The 19935-nt window shown below is 45.5% G+C and overlaps 1 protein-coding gene across 3 annotated transcripts in view; it reads right to left on the reverse strand.

Annotated features, from left to right (window-relative positions):
- Positions 1–19935, reverse strand: part of TFCP2 (transcription factor CP2) — a 37995-nt gene that overhangs the window by 11182 nt on the left and 6878 nt on the right. For 2 of the 3 annotated variants that reach the window (XM_067529942.1, XM_067529941.1), the window contains exons 2-6: positions 7670–7821; positions 6284–6360; positions 5389–5494; positions 4600–4706; positions 3658–3810 (exon numbers count right to left, since the gene is read on the reverse strand). In XM_067529942.1, coding sequence (XP_067386043.1) covers positions 3658–3810; positions 4600–4706; positions 5389–5494; positions 6284–6360; positions 7670–7821 — 595 coding nt within the window. Of the gene's footprint in view, positions 1–3657; positions 3811–4599; positions 4707–5388; positions 5495–6283; positions 6375–7669; positions 7822–19935 lie in introns of those variants that run through there. The other variant, XM_067529943.1, reaches the window with a different exon arrangement.

Here is a 19935-nt window from a genome sequence, read left to right on the forward strand (position 1 = left end):
GTGCCATGCCAATGAGCTCTAGCAGGGCAGAGACATGGGTGGCTGTAGGTTTGCTCTGGGTCAAGTCTGTTGCAGCAAAACTAACTAATACTTTGAGAGGCAGTCTGGCCTAGGGGAAAGAGCCCTAGATCAGGAGACATGGGTTCTATTCTGAGCTCTGCCACTGACCTGCTGGGTGACCTTGGGCAAGTCCCTTCACTGCTCTACATCTCAGTTTCCCTATCTGTAAAATGGGATAATGATTTCCTTTGTAAAGTGTTGAGACCTGAAGAAAAGTACTAAATAAGAGCCAGGGATTACTACTATGACTGAGGCTTCAACCATTGTTTTAGGAGACAAGTAAGATTCCCCATTTCCATTCATCTCTGGAGAGTTTTAAAGCTAGACTTACAATCATTTTAGGAAATAATTCTGTACTGGCTCCTTGGGATGGACTAGCTGACAATGATCAGGGAACGGAGATGGAGGAGAATTGGGTTCTGCAAGCCAACAGTCAGACTACTTTTCCAACACTTCATAGGAGTGCTGGTACAAGCACATTATCAGCAGTGAACTCAAAGGGTCGCCAAGTTTTTTTGGGTACCAAGCTCTTCCCTAGAAGATTTCCCAGAGTGTTTCAGTTCATCTCTTTTTCCATGTTTGCTTTAATCCTCCAAATAAATCATTTCCCCTGCACTTTGTGAAATTCCTTGCTACAAACTCCTGTAGATTTTAATCTGTGTAATCAGGTTAGGCACGCACATACCCACGCCCATCCTTTCACGGCTCAGCGTAAGTTGTTAGACAACATAGCTCAAGCGGTCTGTAAATGAAGGCTGAAATTTTCTTTCAGGATTCTGGAGACACTGCCTTTGCAACGGGAGGTTCTTTAACTTGCTATCCAGGACTAAGGCCCTCAGGCCTTCCCTGCAGTAAAGAAATTTGTTCTGGCCCAAATACACCAATATAGTCGCACTGATGCAAACCCCTAATGTAGACGTGCTGCAGCAGTGCAAAGTGAGGCCTGTACAAAAATAAGCTGCACAGGAGTAAACCCTGCTTTGCGTCTACACAAAGGACAGGTCTGCACTTAAAAGCGCTTAAGCGAAGACGCTCCTATGCTGACGGGAGAGCGTCCCCCATCGGTGTAGTTAATCCATCTCCATGAGAGGCAGTAGTTAAGGCGATGAGAGAAGTTCTCCTGTCGACATAGCGCTGTCTACACCGGGGGTTACGTCGGTACAATTATGTCGCTCGGGGGGTGTGAAAAATTCACACACACCCCGAGCAACACAGCTACACTGGACTGATATAAGTCTGTAGCGTAGATCTGGCCTGAGGGTTTGCAATGATGTAACAGTAGTTGCAATGGTAACTATTTCCTCAGTGCAGACACAGCATCAATGAAGCGCCACGCTACACCTCCCCCCACCCAACTCCTCAAAACAGGATTTGAAATGGGGAGCTCAAGTTTCTTTTCCGTCCAAGCACGGAATCTGTAGAGCCGCTCCCCACCACACGCTGCTTAGCAACAGCAGCTAGACAGCAGGGCCCTTTAAAGAGGACATCAGCGGGTTTGAAACAGACCCTGTGTCCCTGCTCTGCCCCACATTTCAGTTTGGGTCTGTGTCAAGTGTCTCTGCAAAGGTTTCAGAAGACGGCCCAAACTCCGCACAGGGAAAGTCCTCAGCAGCCGCTTTGAAAACACAGCCACATACTCCACTTCACTTCTATTCTCACTGTCCCACAATCAAGATTAACCCCGAGGGTAAGAATGTCCTGAGACTCTCCTGCAGTAAAAGGGTCTCCCACAGATTTACTCCCATGCACTCATGTTATCTGCAGCCCAACCAGTGCTTGTGCTGCAGGTGAAGTGGCTGCATCTCGTGAGCAGGAGATCAGGCCGATACCACGTAGTCAGGAATCCCTGCCACGGCTCTCAGCCAATCATGGCGTTCAAAAGAGTTTCCTGTGATCTGTGTCACCCATCAGCTCTGGCAGGGGAAGGGTTATTTAGACTTCAGCATGGGAACAGCTCTGTCAGCCAGGAATTCAAACAGACCACATAAAGATCGCTTGTAGGATAAGCAGAAGTCCTGCTGCAGAGTAGCAGTTTTTCACTTCAGTAAGAATGGGTGCAACAAGTGCGTAAAGATCATGAATCTTTCTGATGCTAGATAGGTAGGTCTGAGGGCATCTCTACCAGTCAACCCTTCTGCAAAGGGTTTATGCCTCTGTCCTAACACGTTCTGGCTTGAAGCCTTGTAAGCAGGACTTGTTTTCTGAATAGCAGAGTGGTTCTTCCTCTGGTTTCAAAGGGAATTTGGGGTTGTTTTTTTTTTGCACCTGTTAGCCTGTCTCCTGTGGTCAGAAAGAGAAGCTGTGCAGAAGTTCAATCAACTGCTTTGCAATCCTGCTCTTGACAATGAGCTGGCCTGCAGGCTGTCAAATACCGTAGTTCAGGATGCTAGAGATTATATTTACCTCATTTATTTGTATTATGGTAGCGCCCAGAAGACCCAACAGAGATCAGGGTCCCATTGTGCATTGCACCAAAGCACAGTAAGAAATGGCCCCTGCCCTGAAGAGCTCACAATCTAAACAGACAAGACAGATGAGAAGTAGGAGGAGAAACAAGTGCAGAGCAGTGAAAGGACTTGCTCAAATGCACACAGCAAGTTAGTGGCAGGGTTGGGGACAGAACCTCTGTTCTTATGTCCCAGTGCAGCATCCTAGCCACTCCAGTGGTTCCCAAACTGTGGGTCCCAAATGGGATCGGGCCACCAGCAGATGGGATCGCAGCGATCCCTAGGATGTGGCTGGAGGACGCCATTTTACTCAGCACAGCATGACCTTGCGTGTACGGTGCCTGCGAGGTCACACTGTGCGAAGAGCAAAATGGCGTCCTCCACGCTGTCTGGGGTCTCGGCAGGAAACCCCTGCAGCAGACCGTGCTGTTTTGACAGCTCTCTGCGCCGGGCTCCCCTTTGAAGCTGGAGAGCAGGGAAGTTGTTCAGGGTTTTGAATTATTATGGTGGAGCGAAGATTCTCTAAGACTGTGTCACCTGTCCCAAACACTCCGGGGTGCCATAACCCATCTACACCAGACCCAAGGAGTTATGTTGACAAGCAGCCTGTGCTCTAGGGCTCCAGTTAGCATTGGTGGGTGGTAGTAAGAGGAGTAGGTAAAGTATCAAAGGCTAAGGACACAGATCAGATCGATACACCCTTGTCTTATGTGGACATTAAGCCTCTGATTCAGTCCTTACCTCATATTACATTCACACAGGCGCCTGCACTAACCCAGGGGCTGGAGAGGGACCAGATTTATTACAACTTTTTAGCACCTATCCCACAATAACAGAAGCTAAAGCAGAGAAAAACTCCCCAAGGCCAAGATATGGAGCCCTGGAAGAGCATGGGCAAAGTCTACTTGGATCACATTACATCACTCCTAGTGTACTAGTTTTTCTGCCCATTAAAGATATTTATAGGGGCAGTCGTGACAGGCAAGGAGCTACTTCTGTTGCATACAAAGGCAAGGCCCTGTTCCTGCAGTTGCAACATTTGTTGAGGCTGCAGAGCCAGTTGGGTCTGTTCCCTGATTGTTTCCCATGGGGGGACATGTGTGTGTGGCTCTAGCCCGTTAGCAGGCTATGCCCACAGTGCATATGGTACCTTGAAGACTTTAATCTGGCAGCTGGCAGAATGCAAATGCTCAGTGTACTCCCCATTCTCATTCTCTTTAAAGGTGTCGATCTGGACTCGGAAGGGCACTCCCTTTTCCCCGCCGTGTTTCCTCATGGTGAACTCCGTGCTGATACAGTGCACCTGAGAAGCGTCACCAAGGAAGGGCATCGTTAACAGAGCTCCCACTTTGAACAACAAGAACACGGCTGGTAAACATTCAAAGCAAGTGTTCCCCCTGCAGTCTCCCACTCAACTCGACACACGCTTCTGGGCAGCATCCCGAGAAGATGCGCGCACTGCAGGGCTGAGACAGAAATGCATCAGATAGCATGAACGTTAAGGACTTAAAGAGACACTGGCAGAGGTGGGGGTGGGGGTGTGTGTGTGTAAGTAATTCACTTTCTGCTTACAAGTTTCCCAGCCTACTATTGTTACAAGTGACCCCACAAGATCACTAAAAGTAAAAGCAGTTAGCAAACCCCACCCCCACTTTTTTCCAGTTTATTCATTCTAGGCACAAAGGACCAGATTGCCAAGGGTATTTAGGCACCCAATGGGATTTTCAAAAGTGGCTAAGCAAGTCAGGCACTGAGTTCTTATTGTTTTCCATAGGAATTAGGCAGCTAACACGCTGCGATGCATTCGGAAATTCCACTAGGTGCCTAAAAACCCTTAGCAATCTGGCTCAAATGCATAGGTCATTTCACTCTTTTATAGCTAGTCAGAGGCATTTCCTATTTCAGACAGTAACAAGGGAATGCCACCCTCATGTATGGCGCGTGGGGGAGCTCTTGTGCACCTTCTTCTCCTGTAAAACACCGCCGGCTGCTCTTCCTGAGTATTGACCTAGGAAACGGCCCCTTTTCCTAGGACAGTTTCTTCCCTTGCAAAGGACTAAGGAGCAGCAGGAGTTGGCTGTCCCTGTCTTACCTGGATGAACACTGAAGTCCTCTTTGAAGGATCCCAGAGAAACTCCACTGTGTTAAGTTGCGTTGGATTTGCCCTGGGGTCGATTATACCCACAGACATTGGGATATCTGTGGAAGCATAACGCACACATGGAAAGCAAGCACAAGGCGGAGAGCGTCCCTGACCCTGTGATTGTACAGGCACAGGTACAGAGACAGAGGCATCGCATCTATTTCGCTTGCACGGCATGAACCAGAGCGGAGTGAATTTCTTGAAGAAATTCAGTATGCAAGAAATCAAGGGATTAAGGAGTTTGCCTGGAGCTACACACAGTTCAGGCAGATACTGTGCAAGCTTCCCCACTCCCAGTCCTGACAATGCACCTCCATCCTAGCCTGCAACATAGTGAGTGCAAGGGAGACAGAGGGCAATGAAGGCGTGTATTACAGAGGTGTGAATGCGCCTGTTGTGCAGGTCACGTGCAACAAGGGATCCTGAATGTTTTAAAACCCTTTAATACCTACAATAAGGAGATAGTTGCTTTTTTCTTAAGGGCGAAGGAGGTGGGGTCATATTCAAAACAGTTCAGAACTGCCCGTTCAAATCATGAGTCAGTGCTAAATGCAACAGTTTGCCCTTTATTTTATGAACAGTGAAGCATTATTTTCCCCTCTCCTTGCCTTTAAAAAAAAAATTGTTGGGTTACTTCGAGCACAGAAGAGGTTTGGATCAGTGGGAATTGCATCAGTTAAGACAAACTGCATCCAAACCGGCTCTTTTTGCCCTATCCAGCCGGCTGCAGACACTCACCTATATCTAGTATCCTGTCCCCAGGCCTGTTCCACCTCCAGCCCTCCAGCTGCTGATGTTCCGTATACTGCAGCCGCCGGTCGTGAAACACCACGCGAAAGATACTCTAGAGTGGGTGCAAGAAGCGTGTAATGATCAGGAATCATTCTGACACTAGATAGGAACAGAATCATTGTCTGTCCAGTCCCGCAACCAATCACTGAGACGCACAATAACCCTCAGGCACTGGGGGCTTCCCTATATCACCAGCTCAGTGAAAGAGCAGGGAGGGAGAATATGGGAGGCTGAGAACCGTATGCAGTAGCTGAGGGGACAAAACAAACAGTTAACTAGGTCCTATGAAGTTAATGACAAGCCATCAAGTCAGCATCTTCCCTCTCGGGGTGCACGTGGGGAATGGTTCAAAGATCCATTTATTTTTCTCCCCCCACACGCTCCACACTAGGGCAAGCTCGCTTCTGGTTATCAAAGATGGAACCGGGTGAAGAATTAGCTGTGGGGAGGAAGGGATACTTTAGCACAATGCAAAGTTCCCCTCCTCCTTCTCCGTACTCCTTGGGAGAGGTGCAGAACTGCCACAGCTTTCTCTTTTCTTGGCACTGAACGGTCAGACCTTAGCCTGGGCCTGAGATCCTCAAGATTCTCTGCCAATGAGGCTGTGGAGTCTAGCTGGCTCGATTTTCCTTGTGGTGGTTGCTTCTGGTGGCACTCTCGGGAGACAAGCTCAGCCCACCTCTGCTGGGGAGCATGTTTTGCAGGTTGCCTAAAAGCAACTATAAATCCCTATACCCAGAGAGCCTTTCGGTGCAGACGGCCTTGTGTTCTGCTGCGCTGGCAGGGCGCCCTGTGCCAGGATGACTGAATAAAGATGACCCTCTCATTCTCGCTCACTTACCTTTACCAGTTTCCCATTTATCTCAGGCAGCTCCCCGATTTTCCTGTTATCCAGCATCCGGATCTCATACGACTGACCTAGGGAAAGAGGCCTAACAACTGTTAGCCACACACGGCTTTTGCTCCTCTTTGGCATTTCATTCACCATCTAACACGAGAGCAACGGAAGCGGCAAGAAGTGTAAGTGACATGCTGAGAAGGGAGTGAATGAACACTGGCCAGAAGACTGAATGAACACTGCTGTGATGTTAGCTCCCGTCCTTCCTTGTGAACCATGATGGAGCTGCTTAGGGATTGCCCACACGAACAGAAGTCACATACATGCAAACTAATACAAGAAGAAAGCCATTACACATTGGCTTAATTGGGTTACGAGCAGCGATCCTGATTTTATGTGCCTGGAATTTCTCCCCCAGAATACATATGCTGCAGAATTTCCTACTGTATGCCCAATAACATGCTTGCTCTAACCTACTTCCTCTTACAGCCAGTCACAAGAACATGTGATGGCAGCACTGATTTAAGTGAGCAAAGTCCTAGTAAGGAGGAAGGGGTATGCTTCTGATGCATCAAATAGGATCAGGAGATGCACCTGTGGCACAATCTGCTTTAGATCGATGAAGATTGTCTCTAATGCCTTTAGGCCATAGCGCACCTATTGCTAGAGACACTGGATAGTAGAGCCCTGCAAATCTGTGGATGTCCGCTTTATAGCCGCGGTCCATTTTTGTGGATCACAGATTGGAGGCGGATACAAATTTTGTATCCGCGCAGGGCTCTAAATATAGGATCTCAAAGGCAGGGAAGCAACCTCATAGATTTGAGCTGCAGATAGCTGCTTCCCCCCTCCTTTGAGGTCCTATGTACAATACACATGCACACACACAGGCATACACACCGAGAGGCACTGTGAGATACCTGCAGCCACAGCAGCAAGCTACAGAAAAAAGTGCTAATTGCAGGTTGGATACAAGATGATTCTTGCAGATGTGGATCGGATGCAGATCCACACTTTTGTATCCACGCCAGGCTCTCCTGAAGAGCCCTATCCTACTCTTGGTCTGAGAACCGCAAAAGTTAGCAGTGATTTTTCTCCGCCAATGAGGCTGTAGGGTTTATATGGCTTGATATTCCTTAGGACCTTAGGTTCTGGTGTAACCTTGGGGGAAAACCAGCTAATCCCACGCCTGCTGGGGGTAGAGAGAAACGAGGTGAAAAGGCTGGGAGCCTCGAAGCAGTTTGGGATTTAGTACAAAGACGGTTTACATTTGTAGGGTGAAAGCTTTAGACTAGAGTAGGTTACGAAAGTCAGACCCTGAATAAAGAAATACACGTGTCCCAAGGAGCCTATTTTCACATGCCCTGCAGCAGCATAGTAAAGCCTCACCTTGATTGAGATAGGTGAGTGTTTCGTCATGGAGTTTCACTGCAGGGGAAGTGGCGGCGCACAGAACGTATTGAAAAGGCAGGATCTTGTTTTCGTTGTCGGGAGGCAAACTTGATTCTTCCTGTTTGAATATGGGCAGGGCTAGAACATCACTGCAACAGAGATGTGTCAGTCAGGTTTGTTTTGGCTCTGGCTGAACAGAGATGTCATTTTAATATTTCCCTCCTCAAGCCTCCCCTCCTAATGCCCATCTTCAGGCTGTACAAAAAGGGCAGGAAGCAAGCAGTTCTGAATGGCACCCAAAGACTGGTTCTTGCAAGATTATTATTAATTATTATTATCATCCTCCTCCCTGCACTTCTAATTATGATCATTCCCTGCTTCCAATATGATCAGTTTGTGGCTTAAATGCAGACACATCCCCTTTAACAGCAGGCCCATTTCACCACCTTTATACCCCACAGTACGCAGCCGACATGGCAATGCACGTTCGCCAAGATGGGAGGGAAGGTTAGTAAGTGAACAAAGATGTCAGTGTCATACTGCAAAATGGCCAGTCGCCCCCTTGGCCCTCAGGAACCATAGGTAACCACTTCCGCAGCCGGGACATCCACCCCCATGCAGCTCTCCACAGCCCAGACTGGGTCTCCAATTGCACCAGCTTCCACCGACTGGTTTTGTTTTATAAGCCATGGTGCAAGAGCTCACACCACCAAACTAATCCGGCAACACTGATTTTTTGCATGAACTTTGAGGGAGTAATCACCGGTAATGCCTCAGCACGCTGCACCTGGAAAAGTCACTTTGTGCTGATCCCCATTTAAAACAAGAACAATGTATACACACATGTGTGTACATCAGCTTAAATTGGAATCTGTGATTTAAATCAATCACAATTCAAAATCAGCAGCCAGGAAACCTTGATTTAAATCCATTTTAATCTTGTTTTGCATTTATACTTTTTAATAGCTTTCCTAAAGACAAGCTGATCCTCAGTGGTTGGTAACCATTACACTGTATTGATCAGCAACTGAATCCAGCCTTCACACTACATTTGGTACTTTTTGCTAACCCCAGGAGGATAACACTATCTACACACATTTATTAAGCACCTGTACAGCTTAACATACCTTTATTCAAATTTTGAAATGTTTATAGCATTAAACCATAAATGGTGCATTCCTTATTTACCAGGTGATTAATTTTTTTACTTATGATGTGTGCCTAACAGCATTTGAATGGAAATAAAAATACGCCAAAACAAAATTTTAAATTGAATTCTAAACCTTTTTTTTTTTTTTTTAAATTAATTAATAAAGACTACTTTAAATGTGCTGGATAGGCAAGAAAAAGGTTTTATCAAAACATGTTTTGCATTTAAAATAAACTGATTTAATAAACAAAAGTGGTATTATCTGTAGTTAGTGAACTGAATTGATTGTTTCTGGTCACCAGGCCCTTTAAGATCTTAGAACTAGTAGATCTCACCCTGTCACACCTCATTTCTATTCAGAGATTGGAAAAGGAAAACAAGCTTTCCTGCTTTTTTAGCTCCCACTTGGTTTCTGAACCGAGAACACACTAGTAATGGAACTGAACTAGCTGAATAAACTGAAGTGAAGAAAATACTCTCTGCACCTGGTTTAGCACTCAACAATTGTCACCAGTTCAGTGAAACTTCAGAACTTCAGCAGCAAACTTGTGCTGCTTGAATATATTATTTGAAAAATTAATAGATTACCATACATTTAGGCTTGAATACAGATTGCCAATTTTAAATTAAAAAAAAAAAAAAATCCTACTTTTAAAAGTAATTGATTTTTATCCATCCTGATTTTTTTATTTTAAAATACATAGAATGCATGCCAGAGGCACGTCCGATAGCAAACCATTAAGCTTCAGGTAAGTAATCTACGTCATAGCTCAAGTATAAACTTTGCCCTTCCATTAGCTCAAAAAATTAGATAAATTCTTGCTTCTATGTTCAGCTCCGTGCCTACAGAGAGTTGTCTCCATTTGACGGGCTGAGGGCTGAACTCACTTGTCATGTAGCATCACATTTTTCAAGGAAGAATGGGTAGATGGGACTTAAATGAGCCATTCTTGGTCACAAACCACTTCCCAAAACTGACACCTGCTGCAGGCAGCGTTTTTTCAGAAGCTAGTCACTTTGCTAGGCTATGTGGGAGGAATGAGAGAGGCAGGGATGATTCACCTTGCCTTTCCTTCCGGACCCGGCTTCTTCTAACCACTTATGTCCCTTGGGCTGCTGACACCTAAGTTGTCCCTCACTGGAAAAGCCGAGTAAAGTCAATCCTGTTCAAATTCAGAGCCATCACTGCTATGTGGGACCGACAAACAGTCAACAAGAGCTATGGTAACATGAATACAACCCAGAACATGCACCTTGGGGCAGGGACCACACCATCACCTGTGTTTGCGCAGCACCTAGCACAAAGGCCCCGATCTGGATCCATGGGGAGCATACAACAATATAAATGCTGCACAACAAAGCAGCAACCCATCCTTGCCAGCTAATCAGCCATGTGAGTGAATGGTACCATAGCCTGAGACTATAAGGTCAGAAGGGAGCATTATGACCATCATGCTTTTTGGAGCTTTTGTAGAGCCCTGCGTGGATACAAAATTTGTATCTCCATCCAATTCACAACCATGGTCCGCAGATATAAAAACGGGTTTCTGCAGATTTGCTGGATTCTAGGCATTTGAACTCCTATATCCAGGCAGGCAAGCGTGTCCAGGATTCACCAGAAGAGAGAATTCTCCCACCGACCTGCCATGGAGATGGAACAGTTTTCTATCCAACCAAGGATGGTAACCCAACCAGACTTCCTTTCAGAGACTGCACGCAGATTTTTCACAGCGAGGATAATCAAACTTTGGAACAAATTCCCCAGGGTTGTGGTAGATTCTCCATCACAAGACATTCCGAAATCAAGAACAGAGGTTTTTCTAAGAGATATGCTCTAGTTCAAGCACAGCTATTGAACCCAAAGCAGGAGTTAATACAGGCAAGTCCCATGGCCTGCGTTACTAGACGGACACAATGGTCCCTTTTAGCCTTTTAAAAAAAAAAAAAAGTGATGACAACCCCGCAGCACCTTCCTTTAGCTAGTGACATTTCTCAGCACCTCTAACTCCAATAGAGAGGATTTAAACTCCTATTAGTAGGAATTACCAGTAAATCTTTACTAGAGCATTGATTTCTACACCACGTTATCACTGGCTGTTTACAAATGAGGTTTCAGATGCCACTGTGCGGGGATGGGTCACTGAAGGGTATAAAGCAGTGATCCCCCAGCTGTGGGGTGCGGAAGAATGTGTGAGGGATGTGGAAGGACCAGCCAGGCCCCACGGGGGGCACACAGGGAGCATCACCCAGTCCTGTTCAGCCCCAGCTCCCAGCCATGCTCCTCACTCCTGCCCCGCCCTCCCCCCCAGCCATGTAGCAACCTTTTTCAACAGTCCCACAACATATCATCTGGGTATGTCACTGACCTGTCAGATTTACAATAAACCAGAGGGTCCCCCCAGTCAATAACTTCAAGTAAGTACCATGGTAGGTGTCCCAAGTCCAAATGATTTTAAATAGGCCAACTCCCTAAGACCTGGTCAGCACACAAAAGTTGTATCACTTGAACTAGAGCAGCATAGGTGCCCCTAGCATGGAGGACGTCATAACGATAGCGAAGTGCTCATATTGGTCCAGTTTATAGCTTATTCCCATATGGGAAAGGGAGTATTGGTATAACTGCATCCACACTAGGGGTTGTACCGGTTGAATTATCATCAGTTAGGGGAAAAAGATACACCCTTAATGGAAATAGTTCTACCCCTACAAAGAATTGCGTGTAAACCAGGCTCTAAGCACTTCTGAAAAATCCCAGCCAACATGATTAAAAGTCACTCAGACTTCTTCAGCTGTCAATAGCTCTGAGACAAGGGACACCCTGGAGATCAGTTTTCAGATTTTGATCCACTGTTCTGCTTGAGAAGCCTGACAGTTGTTTACAAAAAAGTGATCGTTACTGACGCGCACACAAATAATTATGTATTTGAGCTGGAGAGCATTCAAGTGCAGCTATGACAGTGGAGCCTTTTTTTTAAATGAAAAGACACTTCCCTCCCCTTCAGTTCAGTTCTTCCACTCAACCTTCTCCCAAACACCAGCTACCCACCATGCAATACACTGCTATCTCCAGGAATAGTACCTTATTGAGGAGATACTGCAACCAAAGGAGCAGCTGCATAAGACTTTGTCTATATGGAGTAATTGACCAGTATGGCTACTGCAGAATAAATTATTCTGGAATAGTACCAAGTGGGGAATATTCTATTCTGGCAAAAAAAGTCATGTATTCCATAATAGCTCTTCCAGAAAATTTCCCAGCAGAGACAAGGCTTAATGTTCTATGGGTTCAAGGAAGTCAAGTCTTACCAAACAATAGAAAAAGCAGAGTTTGCCTCATAAGACACCAAACAACCACTTTGAGGGAAGGGAATGTTGCATAAACAGACAAACCCATCACAACGAGCTCCGGATGATACAAGAGAATTTCAACTTGCTAGATAAGCAAAGTAACCAGAAACTTGTTTGCCCCGAAGGGGAAGTTTGGATGGAATATGAGGCCCTATTCAGATTAAGGTCATTGATACAATTACAAGCACAGGAAAAAAAAAACCAAACAGTCTAGACAATCCAGAGCACCTCCCTGTGAACAGAGATGTCAATCCAAATGTGACCGTGAAAAATCTGCTGTGGAGACAGTGATGGAAGTCTGCTTAACCAGGAAATGGACAAAATATTCAAAGTATTTAGGGTATTAAAATATGTCAGTCACACAGACATCCAGCTGGTGTAAGAAAGTGTTATTCCAGCATAAAAATCTTGGACGGATTGCCCTAATTTTATTCATTCTCTCCTTTGTCCATTATTTGTATAACAGAAACGCCTAGATATCCAACCAAGGTAAAGGCCAAATTGTACTAGGCGTTGTATAAACACATAGTAAGACAGTCCCTGCCCCAGCGAATTTACAATTTAAATAGACAAGACAAAAGGTGGGATAAGGCTGGAGGAGGGGCAGAGAGAAGGGAAGTGACTTGCTCAAGGTTCCACAGTCAGTGCGAGAGCTAAGAAGAGAATCAAGGTCATATCAGACCCACGTCAATGCCCACCGGGCCACACTGCATCTCATCTGCAGAAGCACCTCTTTGAATTCAAAATTGGATTCAAGAGTTTCCACAACTCCGCTTCCATGCGAATACGGAGATCTTTCAGTGGCTCACACACTTTCCTTCAGTCCTGGAGAACGCAACAGGTTTTGCTCTGTAATGCTTTCCGGTTTGCCCAGCATGCCATTGACCACAAACATGAAACAACAGACACACACACACACACACCCTCTATTAGCACAGACATCCCATCCTGGCTGGAGGAAGATTACACTGGGCAGGGACAAATCCCACATTGAGACGTTGCAGCTGTATGACACAAAAGGTAGTGAAATCAAAATAAACCCAAGGCAAACCATTTGCCTCGATCCACCTCAGCGTCTTCCATCCTGTCTCCAGTGCTGATCGTGAATCTATCATCTGACAATACTGTGACTTTTGTCCAATCGAGTTTAAGAACACCAGAATTTGTACCATAGGAAACAATCTCGCACTGGCAGGGAGATAGCTCAAATGACTTAAGTTACTGACGCCATTTAAAATAACGTCATCAATACAACAACTAAACAGTCAGTGTTATTTATCAGCAGTGGAAGAGGAGATTTTGGGGACCATGTGGTGCCTTCAGGAGATGAGCTCTGATGGTTTTGGACCAGTCTATCTCAGGCATGGTCATCCGGCAGGTTGTAAGACAGGAGCCTTTTTGCAAATTTCACCCAGTGGCCTGTTCACAGAAATGGAGCCTAGAGGAAGAGTGAAGGAACACAGTAGCAGCATACATTTCCACACTGTCCAACGCTCACAGAGTACCCTGGATCCATTGTCGGTGGGCTGCCCAGCCCCAGAGCTGAGATTTTAACATCACTTGGTTTGGAGAGGCTGGAGAACTTTTCCACCACAGTGGGAGTTCATTTTAAAAACAGATTAAAAGCAGATTAAGTTTTGCTCCACACCCTTTTCATCTACAGATTTCTGCACTTTAGGAGAGCTTAGGGGGTAGGAGGAAGAGAGCTAGGGAGGGTTAAGTCAAACCCTTAAAAGTCAACAGGCTGAGTTTTTTAAAGCTGTACATTAAAACGTTTGCTGAGAGAGAACTGGCTTTGTCAAACATTTACCATTTTGCCCCCTGAGCAAAGTTTTAACCCTTGGATTTCAGGATATGAAATATTCATGCGCTCCCCTCCCCCATAACTCCGCAAAAGTAACCTGTCTCCAACAGATTCCAGCATCATCGTAGCAGGAAGTGGCTGCTTTTAAAGAGAGAAACCCATGTAGAAGGAAAGTTGGGCAGTTGCTAGTTGCAGCCCAACCACCTCGCACAGTAAGATGCACTAGCAGCCAAACTTGGCATTTTAAAGACAATAAAGGTAATGGCCATGATTTCTACCATCCATTCCACACGCATCACTCTCCCTGCCTGCCACTAGACACTCAGATACTACAGTGACAGGGGACATTTAGCCATCTATATAGACTATAGTTTTCCACTACTGACAGACAGCAGCTACAAGCCCATCCCTTGGTGCCAAGAGTCGGCCCTACAGCAGCTTGCAGCTCATTGAACCCCAAAAGATGACCATTTTAGTGAAGCAAACAACATCTAACGCTACCAGTCAGCTCTAGAACTAACTTGCGGCACCAGGTGCCTACTGGTGCATGGCTAGATTCACACTCCTAGTAACTGCATCAGGGGAGCACTGAATACACCAGTACAACATACATACTAACCCAGGCATTGAAACAAATTAGAAGTCCAATGAAAAGTGCTTAGTCTTCCTAGCAAGCGGGGAGGGGAAAAAAAAAATCAGAGCCAGGAACCTGCATAGAACAATAAAGTAAATCCTTAGATTTTAAGGGGTCTCTCACATTCAGTGTGTACGAGAAACTTACGCCACATCATCAACTACCAGATACTGCTGCAAGTAGTCATCTGCCACCACACAACCAGCTAGATATACAAGGGAGATGCCCTATGCAGTTGCCTTGGTATTGGAATCACAGCATTGCTGTAGCAAAGATCACGAGAGAGAATTTACACAATTGGGCATGTTACATAATCCAGTGAAAAGACTTGGCTTGATGTATCTCTGCAGAACAGACAGATGAAGAACAAATCTTTCCTATGGAGGAGGCATCCCATTAGCACACCGTGATGGCTATTTTCCCTGCAGAAAGATTCCCTGATCTAGAATTCCCCTGGAAGCAACTGTTCTATCTTGAGAACACCAGCCTCCCCATAATGAAACATCCAGTCATCACTGCATTAGAACAGATGGCAAACACATCTGGAGTTTATATAAAACAACTTGGATTTAACATCAGGTTAAGAGTCAGTAAAGCAGTCTTCTGTTACACCACAGACTGCTTTTCACAGCACCAAACCTTTAGCAAGTCTTTTAACCACAGAACAGATTTAGCAGCCGACAAAGCCGTTAGGACCCCAGCTATCTGGGACCCTACTTAATCTGGGCTCTGGATTTCAGTTAGAAATATTACACATTCCAGTAGGTGTCATACAGAGTTGCTTCTGGCCCACTGTAGTGGCATGTTTGTAGAATTAGTCTAATCAAGCACAGAACTCCTATAGTTATTCACTTACATGCGTAACACAGGCAATACACCACTACGGAAGAGAAGTGCTCTAATAGCTAATAAGGCTGTACAGGTAATAGAAGCACAGCTCTTTCTGAGACTTTGGTTACTAACATGCAGCTACGCATTCTAGTCTCGTGAACATACTGATAAGGTTATCTGCATGGAGTGATCCTCACTAAAAAGATGACAAACAGCATCCAAAGAAAGCAGTCTTCTCGACCTCTCGGTCACAGCAGTCATGGATTATGTTAAGAGTGCCTAGGCTGCGAGTTCTAATCATTTAAACGCCGTTCTGTTTCTGTGCTATGTGACCCGGGCAATAGGGTCAGCTTTACATGTTGCAAGGTGTAATAAAAAGTTTAAATATTGATAGGAATGGTATCATTAAGCCTGCCGGAGCTTAAAGAGCTCAACAGTTCCTCAAAAAGGCTTGGACTCACAACTAGCATCTCCAGTGGAAATTCTTAATGACTTTCCAAGAGATAGCAAGAGGTTGTGACCTCATGTGTTATCTCCAACCTCATTCAAGACCCAGCACACTGCTAAGTCCCATTTTCTCAAGCTATGACCTTTCATGTCACCATTCATCCGCTCAGTTCAGGAAAATGATGAGTTGCAAGTTTTGTTTAGGTAAAAATCAAGAGACTAACACAGTCCATTATGTTTCCCATTAGCACATTTATACTTCCCATTAATGGCTCCCGAGAATTCCCCTAGACACCTAGTGATTCACAATTGAGACACTTCTGGGCAGTTGACAGAGTCAAACAAACAACACAACCATCAGGAGAGAATGTCTCTGTAGCTAACACTACTTCACAAAGCCCTGAAACTGGCTCCTACTTAAAATGGACCCAACGAAATTCCTGTAACTATTTGGTATGTTAAATTGCATCTTAAAGCAAGATTGTAACAAGCCTTTTGGGTGTAATGCTATATAAGAGCATGCCGTTTTTTCTGGTCTTTTAAAAGAAAGTTAACTGAGTTACAAGCTGTCTGTAAAGGGAAATGGACAGTCAGTTACTAATGAAAAATTTCACAGCAGTCTCTGATCTCATAGAACTGCTATGTTACATAAAGCCACCAGTACACCAACGATTGCATCCACTAGCAAAATCATGGAAAGGGAGATCTGGAAGCAACCTCAGGTGATCACCTAGTCCAGCGGTTTTCAGACTTTGAGCTGAGGCCATGTCACCTTAGAGGGACATGCCCCAGAGTTGGAAAACCTCAGATCTAGTCCATCCATTCCACTGCTTCAACACAGGGTCAAGTACACCTGGAAACGCATCCTCTAATGAACATAGGAGAAAGCCAAGAACGTCCATCTCTGAGGCTGCAGATCACCTGCAAGGCCACCTACCTACATTCCCCAAGGCAGTATTGTGCCTCTTCCATAGTGAGATTAAAGCGCAACTGAAAAGTACAAGGAGTGGTGAAGGGGAGAAACATACACAAGGAAACAAAATGGCTGTGGAAATCTTTCCTCCCTGTGATTGGCACGTGGAACTGCCACGACAGGAGAAAATGTCTTAAATCAAGAAGGCATTTACCTACAGTGGGACGGGCACTATTTATGATCCAGCTTCGGTCAACAAATGTCAAAGAAAGAGTTAGGTTTCAGGAGGCCGACCGATTTCAGACCCAAGGCATGGAATGTTTTCTACTGAGAAGGGAGTTGAGTTTGCGTAAGTGAATTTCTGATAAGTAGTACAAAAACTTATTGGTGTCAGATGACATTATCGGGGGCGTTTAGCTCAAATGCTCTTTACCCTAGAGTTGCAGGTAATATTTCAGTAACAGAGCTCTGCCTCTGGTTTTCTGCATGTTGCTGGAAGGGTATGGAAGGGCCAGGTGTTCTGGGTAGTTATTTCCTCAGGAAAACTCCACTCAGACACTGGTATTCAGCACTAACGCCCATGCTTTTATCAAGTGCACAGCTGGGTTTACAGAGGCATGAGAAAACAAGTCGTTTCACCAAGGTCATTTTACAAGTTAAGGATGTAAAATCCCACCCCCCATTTCTTCGCAAGCTAACCACAGCCTTTTTATGATCTGAAATGCAGCTGATAGGGTTTTGCTTGAATATATTCATTTTCTGGTTTGAAAAAGCACCTGCTGTTACAAGGGAGGGGGCCTGCCTGCATTGCCAGACGATAAGCTGAAAACTGGTCACTGAGTTTGGTTCTCCAGCCTTCCTCTTTTCACCATGGCTGACAAATTAGGTTCAGAATTGTCTGTTTAGAAACAAAAGCTGGACGTGACTCCCTGAACCATGCAGCACAATGACAAGCACATACACCAAACAGCTATATCCAAACTGAACAGACAGAGGATGACTGGGATTATAAAGGAAGAGAGATTAATAGTATGAGGTAGCACCTAGAGACCACAACCAAGTAAAGGGTCCCGCTGCGCTTGGAACAGTACAAACCCATAGCGAGAGAGAATCTCTGCCTTAAAGAGTTTACTATTTAAATCAACAAGACAGACAAAAGGGTGGGAGGGGGGGAAAAAGAGGCCAAGAGAAGGGAAGTGACTTTCCCAAGGTCACACAACAAGCCAGCGGTGCAGCCAAAAATAGAACTCAGCTCCCAGACCAGCACTCTAGCCACTGGACCATGCTGCATCTCATCCAGGTATTGTCAGACCAGATCCTGTAACTCCAGAGTCCTAGGTACTTTTGGATACCTCTAATTTGTCCACAATTCAGAACAGCCACCTATGTTCCTTCATAGATAGGAGGGTGGGAATCCTCCTAGCTGTAGGGGGATAAGACAAAATGTCTTTCCCAATGATCCCCTTTCAGGATGTGCAAGATATGAGGCTGCCCAACCTTTCACAGGTAGGAAGTATAAGCCAGTCACTCCCAATTTTCAAACCCCTCTCCCGACAGTTCCCCAGCTGCTCATTCCAGGAGCCAGCTCAAAGTCCGTGTCATTCTTAAAATCCTACATGCATTTGCTCAGCTTTCCTCGCAAACCTTGGTCCCAATGCTCCACACCTCGTACCATCATCTCCACCACTGAAGTGTAAGACATTACCAAGTGAGTAACACTTTGCACTGGTGCAAATGATGACACAAGATGAAGAGGCAACGGGCCTGACTCCATGGCCCTGCACCTCGCGCACCCCTATCAGCTAGCTAGCCTTGGCCTTCCTTGCCCACTACTGGGAAGCGCTGGTGCCAGAACATTCTCCACAATTCCTGCCACTTAGAACAGCTTTTCTGCATCTCTTTGTCTCACTTACGAGTCTTAGCTGGAAACATCTCCTCTCCATTTGCTAATGCCTCTCCATTTCTCTCCCCCTCATCACTCCGAGTACTACACAATGCTAGGTAGCTCAGATCTAGCATTTTTGTAACAATAAAGTAAGTGTCAGTTTGAACATTCCCCTGCAGTACCTGAAAACCAAACATTACAGCAAAGAGCGACGGCAAAACTGACCAGTCTATTTTCATGGCTTGCATTTCCTCTCAGGAGAGGACAGGCCATTTAGCTCTGAAACACTTGGTAACAGCTGGGAAAGCAAGTGTGCTGGGACTGCTGCTGATTTCGTTAATCACAGATCATCTGTTTACCTTCCATTCCAGGTCTTTCAGAGTCCCCCTGATGCTGCGTCATATACTTTGTTTGTAAACTCTTTGGGACAGGACGCATCTCTCAGTTATATCCTGTACAGCCCCATGCGCAATGGGGCCCTAAGCCCGGATTGGGATCTCTAGGCACTATGATAATATAAATTAATATAAATAAATAGATACACCTCACACACCAACTAATGTTACCTTTTTTGTTAGTTGTTATTTTTTTGGCCAGAGGTAGCACCTAGGAGCCGCAGCCATGGGCGAGGACCCCATTGCGCTAGGCGCTGTACGAGCAGAACAAAAAGACAGCCCCTCCCCCAAAGAGCTTACAATCTAATTTTCATATTTTAAGGTGGTATTAGTAAGATAGTTAAGGGAGTTAGTTCTGAGAGTTATATGATTAACATGACAGAGCCCCAAATGCACGAGTCAAAGGGGTACAGTTTGCATGTAAGACACACTACAAGAGTAAGTTGGTGTTGTACAGTAAGCCTTGATAGTCGTCTCAGTCGTACACTAAAGCCTTGTCTACACTAGTTTTGTTGACGCAAGTTAGGCCGACAATCAAAAAATGCTGTAATTGTATGTTCACACAACGCTCCTTTTGTTGGTGGAGCATGTTCACAGTTGGTGCTCTAGCATCGACAGTTAGAGCAGTGTAGCTATCCCACGGTACAACTCGCCACCTTCTGCAACAAGGAGGTGTTGGAAAGTGGAGTGGATTGCAATGCACCCTGGACATGGGTTCTATGTCTCATGATGCAGTTTTTTCCATGCCATCATCCCATGGGTTTCTGGATGCACTTCATGGCATTTTCCAATGGCCCCTGGTTACTGTGCCGCTGCCAGCTCTGTTTGAAAGGATGGATCCTGCATTGCCCTCCAC

The sequence above is a fragment of the Emydura macquarii genome, unplaced genomic scaffold (genome assembly GCF_026122565.2).
Source record: "Emydura macquarii macquarii isolate MOO-44397 ecotype Brisbane River unplaced genomic scaffold, CSIRO-AGI_Emac_v2 contig_2994, whole genome shotgun sequence".
NCBI lineage: Eukaryota > Metazoa > Chordata > Testudines > Chelidae > Emydura > Emydura macquarii.